At 49.3% G+C, this 6,000-nt stretch overlaps 1 protein-coding gene across 1 annotated transcript in view; it reads right to left on the reverse strand.

The window, feature by feature from the left end:
• Positions 1-5,136, reverse strand: part of B4GALNT4 (beta-1,4-N-acetyl-galactosaminyltransferase 4) — a 210,301-nt gene extending 205,165 nt beyond the window's left edge. Inside the window, exon 1 of the mRNA XM_084828719.1 lies at positions 4,945-5,136. Coding sequence (XP_084684845.1) covers positions 4,945-5,095 — 151 coding nt within the window. The 5' untranslated portion in view covers positions 5,096-5,136. The remainder of the gene's footprint in view (positions 1-4,944) is intronic.
• Between the last annotated feature and the right edge of the window lie 864 nt (positions 5,137-6,000).

Consider the following 6,000-nt stretch of genomic DNA (forward strand, 5'->3'; position numbering starts at 1 on the left):
ATGCCAGAGCTGAAAAGGCAAGGTTTAGGTCAACTGGGAGGGAGTTCCAAAGATTTGGGGCCACCACTGAGAAGATCCTGTTTCTAGTGCAAGACATAATTAGTGGTTTTAATAGTGGGCACTCAAAATGGAACCCCAAGGTAGATTTTAGCAATTCAGGGCCGGCCCAAGGTATTTTGCAGCCTGAGGCAAAGGACAAGATGGTGTTGTTCCCCCACCCTCCCAATTCCATGTACAGATGTTGACTAGATTGACAAATTGAATCTTATGTCAGCACTGGTAATGGAATAGTGTCCTCCTGAGGGCAGCAGCCTAGCTTAGGGGCAGAGGGCAGACCACATGGCATACACAGCTCTGTCATCCAACATCTCACTGCAACTCCCCAGCATCTGCTGCCTGAGGCGGCCTTCCTCTGCCTGCTGGTACAGCCAGCCCTGCGTAGCATACTTGCAGAACTGTATGGGCGAAGGTAATTCTTCAGATAATCTGGTCCCACGGCACGAGGGCATTCAAAGTTAAGACCAGCACTTTCATTTAGATCCTCACCAGCATCCAAGCAGCTGCATTTTGCACCTGCTGAAACTTCTGGACTATCTTGAGAGGCAACCCCATGTAAAGCACGTTACAGGAGTCTAGTTTGGAGGTAACCATAGCATGCGTAACTGTGTATGCTGGAGCTTATAAAAAGCCATCCCTGTCACTGCAGCCACCTGTGTGGCAGCAACAAATCCAGGTACACCCCAAACTTCACACCAGCTCATTCAGAGAGAGTGCCACACCAGTCAAGACTAGCTGTACATCACTATCCGGATCAGGCAGCTTCCCAACCCACAGAATCTCCCATCTTTTCCATTTTAGCTTATTCTCCTTCATCTGTCCCAGATCCAGACACCTGTTCAAGAGTTCTGCAGCCCCCCTGTAGCTGTTAGCTAGAAATAAGAGGTAGAGCTATGAGCCATCAGTGTATTGATGACATTGATGCCTGGACCTCTGGATGACTTCTCCCAACAGCTTCATATAGATGTGAAAGAGCATTGGGGAGAAGATGGAACCCTGTAGCACCACACAAGCCAAAGGATAAGGGGAGGAATAGAAATCACCCAACACTACCTTCTGAAACCACCAATCTAGGAAGGACTGGAACCATTATAGTACTGTGCTTCCTAAACCCATGACAGGCCATCAGGACAGGAAGATACCATGGTTGATGAAAGTAAGACTGAGAGGGCTGCACTCTCACCATTCAGTTCCTGACATAAGTCATCCACCAGGGTGACCAAGGCTGTTTCCATCCCGATCCAAGATCCACTACTCCGAGATGAAGCATTCTGACCGTCACTGAACTGCCTATGATAGCTCGTTGTTGTTCAGTCGTGTCTGACTGTTCGTGACCCCATGGACCATAGCATGCCAGGCCTTCCTGTCCTGCGCTCTCTCCTGGAGCGTGCTCAAGTCCATATTCATTGCATCGGTGATGCTATCTAGCCATCTCATCCTCTGCCGTCCCCTTCTCCTTTTGCCTTCAGTCTTTCCCAGCATCAGGGTCTTTTCCAGGGAGTTTTCTCTTCGCATTAGGTGGCCAAAATATTTGAGCTTCAGCTTCAGTATCTGTCCTTCCAATGAGCAGTCAAATTTTTAACTGCAGTTATAATGGGATTGGTGCTGGAAAGCACTGTAGCAAAACAGACTTGTCTCCATATCTCTTATATAGGATAGTTCTGTAGCTCCTTCAGCACAGCTATAAGAACAGGGTTCCCAAGTAATTGCTAGTGCTTACTCAAGACATCACTTTTAAATTGAACCAAAAATCCAACACAGTACATACACATGAGGTTGCAAGTTCAATATGCATTAATTTACTAGCTTGCTCAATAAGAGGTTTGTTGAGAATTTTGGTACAAACCCAACAATCATCTATAGAATAGGCTCAGTGTTTAAACCTACAACTTCTGTTATAAAATCTTCTGAGACTCAAACCTCCATCTTCAGTGGAAAGAAAACTAATTTTGTGAAATATTCACACATCCTCACTTCAACCAAGGACTGGGAAAACAGCATGTTTGATTTTTATTAATGTACAACTTTACACATGCAGTTCTCCTTTGATTATTTCAAACAAGCATTTTTATGATGGTCACAAGAGTAGTATAGGAATAGTGTTTAATATTTTACCAAAAAAATCTTTAAAGGGTCCTTTAAAAACAAGGTCAGAGTTTGACATGCCTAATGCACTTCTTGACCACAGTGGTATAAAATATCTGAAGTAACTCCATCAAAGTTGGAAGTTTTTACTAGTGGGAAGAAAAGGAGAACCAAATCCAATACTATCAAGTCACATTTCCCCTCTGAGAAAGAAAAATAGTTCTTACAAGAAAACAGTGAGGAGATAAAACAACCCCATCTTTTTCAAGGCACCTCACTTTCTCATATAAAATTGTTTTAAAAAATTTAAAAGAGCTGAAAATTAAAAATATGCTGAAATATATTCCCATCATCTTCTATGGTATGATTTTCCTGTCATAATACAGGCAATGGTCCACAGCCAATGCTTTGTAGTCTCTGAGATCTCATGTGTTGGAAGCAGTTGTCATGAATGAACAATTTTTCCATTGCAAAAGAGACCCAGAATTAAAATGAAAGAAAAAAAAGTTGTCCTACTACAGAGGAAAATAGTGAACTGCACACAAAGATATTTCAATATCTCCAAGGTATTTAAAGGGGTCTCTAATCAACTCTTAGCTAAAGCAACATAGAGCTTGTATATTTGGCCTTTAATGCTTCTCTCCTAGACACCGTGAAAGCTCCAAACCTTGGCTTTCATTTTTTTTTAAAAATGAAAGCACATCTTTAGTCCTCTTGGTTTCTATCTAAGCTTGAAAATGCCTTTTCAGAGGATTCTGAAGGCTCAGAAGCTATATACAAAGTTTCCCAAAGTATTGTTTAGTATATCTAATGAATTCAAAGCCCATTCCAGGATTTGTGAAAGGCGGATTCAATTTTTTTGAATTTGGATTTAACAATTCCAAAAGAAGACTTAAGTATTGGAAATTGGCCAGGTGTACATGGCTCACCATTATTTCCTGTTTGGCAAGATATATGCAAATTATTATGCTCACACCTGTAACTGGAAATACACAATTGTGAGATTCTTGTTCATTCTAGTCAAAGACTGAAAGGGACATTTTTAAATTTATATTTTTAAATTAAACACTAGGAGTTCCCCAACCTATTCCATTCATTTTTGTCCTCACACTGTTTCTTCCATGCGATTTGACATAAAATCTCACGTTACCCAGCATGGGCCAGAAAACTATTAGCACAGTAAGACAAGCTCTACCATCCTGCCTCAGTCACTACAAGTGCAAAGACCCCCTTGGCACTCACAACATTCCAGTGGCATAAAGAACAAGCTGTTGCTATATTGCTTCAAGGACTCTGTTTTAACAAGCCTGTGCAAAGCCTGGCAACTGACCTGGTTAGAGAGAGAGCTGGATTTTCCATGTGCTTTGGAATTCTTTCCCCAAAATATACAGTGAAGCTCTGTGCGCTGGATTCAGAAATGATTACACAGCCCCGCTCTAAAGAAATATTGAGCTGCTGCTACAAACACTTCGCCACGAAGACTAAAGACCTGGAGGGATTGGACAGTTTGTTGGCAATTATAGCCAAGTGCCTGACCTGAGCTTTGGAAGCCAGCTAACTGCACAGAAGCTTTTCTGTATGGCAATCTGGGTCCAGAGAGACAAGACAAAGTCTGCAGTACACTTACTTAGGAGTAAGTCCCATTGAACACAGCAGCGCTTACTTCTAGGCAAACATGTGTACGATTCCAACAGCTATGCCCCATCTAAAGAAAACAGGGGGTATTCTGAGTAACTGGGAGAATGTGAGCCCCTTAAGAGATCATGGGCTTGGCACAAAATAAAAGCTTGGCAGTCATCCTTGAACTGAGATCAATTCAAATAATCATCGATCATGTTTATGAATACCAGCATATGTTCTCTCTGACACCTCTTTAGAAGTTACAGAAGGGAATCTTAAGGCATGAAGACATTGCAAAATGCAGAGCGTAAGGAGATCCTAGCCTCCCCCAGCCCCAAGAGCTCTGCCTTTCAACTGACAAAAGGACTGCATCACTTCTCAAGCACAGATAGGAGTTGCTGATGGGAGTTTCAATCCAACAAGATTTCCCTGTAGCCATATGTCCCCATTCCTGCCATATGGAAAAGGGGCGAAATGATTTCCTTACATACCAGGCTTCAGAGCCTGATCCTGTACATCTTTACTCAGAAGCAAATCCCATGGCATGAATGGAGCTTTACACCCAAGTGTGCAGCCTCAGGAATTAAAAGTTCAGAGCTGTCAGACATTGGAAAGAGGGTCTGAGTGTCTATCCAGGTTGCTCCAAATATTCCACCCAGGGCAGGGAAGTAATTGAAAAGGCAACATGGGAAAATATATAACATGCCTTTTGGGGGCTGGCAACCTCTGTGCAAGAAGAAAAAGAGACAAGACAGGAGGCGGCCCTACCCTATGGAGGCCCAAAGCGCACACATGCAGAATGCACATTCGTTACCCCTTCATACTGCTCAACCACCCTATCGTACCACAACCTGTCCTTCCTTTCTCTATATGTGATCATGGGTGCGCTCTGATAGTATTTAAAACAGGGGTGCTAATTATTCCAGACTAATTACTCCAGGGCAGCAGAGCAGGATCTTGTGCAAGCGCTGTTTAGGTTACTCATCGCTTGGATCCAGAAGCAGGAGGAAAGAAAGATCTTCGACTGATCTTCGATCTTCGACTGATCGAAGAGCTGGAGGATCAAGGGCTAGACAAGAAGACCCCACTTGGGGCGAGGACCGCCCCCCCCCAACCCCGGAGCTGGGGACGAGGCGAGGCACCTCCTGCGGGGCCTCGCGGGCCGGGCCGGGCCGTCCTTACCCCTGCCGTAGGCGAAGTGCAGGCGCAGCGCCTTGCCTTGGCGCACCAGGCTGATGTGCAGGTAGGTGAACCACACGGCGAAGGTGAGCAGCACCACCAGCAGCAGCAGCTTGAACTGCTTCCGGATCTTCTTCACCGGGAACCACAGCATCCTCCAGGCAGCATTCCCGGGGGCTCAGCCTGCCCCCGGGGGGTGAGCGATGGGCGCCCCGCAGGAGGCGGGGAGGCAGGCGGGGGAGGGGGTCGGCGGGCGCGAGGAGCCCGCGCCTAACCCGGCCGCCGACTCGGCCCTTTGCCGCTCATCTCGCCCCCGGGCCGCTCCCGCCGGAGCTACGCGCTCTCCCCACCGGCCGGCCGCCCGCCGCCCGCCACCTGCGGCGGCAACTTCGGCGCCCCGGGCTGGCGCGCAAACTTCGCTCCGGCGCTGTCCGGCAGGGCGCGCCGACGGAGGAGGAGGCGGAGGACGCCGCCGCGAGGTGCCTGCCGAGGATGCGGGGAGGGGGCGCGCTCCTAGCGCTCGCCCCGGAGAGGAGCCCGGCCGCCTCCCGCCAGCTCTCGGCGGGAAGCGAGAAAGGCATCCAGGCAGCGGCGGGGCGGCATCTCGAGGCTCCCGGCGGCCGTGAGGGCGGGCGGCTCGCGCCCGCGCCCCGTCTCCCCCCGGGCTGCGCGCGGCGAAGCAGCCCGCGACGCCCCCCGCGACGGCGATAACCCGTCCTCGGCAGGCGAGGAATGGAGGGCGCGGAGCAGCCCGGAGTTTCTCCCCCGCCGCCTCCACGTCCTGGCTGCGGGCTGCTATCGCATTGCCCCGGCTGCTCGGCCCGCGCTGCGCTCAGCCTTCCTTATGGCTGCGAAGCCGCCGCCGCCGCCGCGATTACTACGGCCGTCCCGCGCGCGCGGCTTGCAGCGATGCTCGGGCGGCGCCGCCGCCTCTTCGCCGCCGCCGCGCTGCCTCGGCTCCCGGAGAGCAGCATCCCCACGCTGAGATGCAACCGAGCCTGAAACGGGGCGGCCGGACCGACAGCCCCGCCGGACCCAATCGGAGCCCCGGATTTCTCC

Source organism: Heloderma suspectum, chromosome 1 (genome assembly GCF_057233095.1).
Source record: "Heloderma suspectum isolate Gila_16-S chromosome 1, 16-S_ref, whole genome shotgun sequence".
Lineage (NCBI taxonomy): Eukaryota > Metazoa > Chordata > Lepidosauria > Squamata > Helodermatidae > Heloderma > Heloderma suspectum.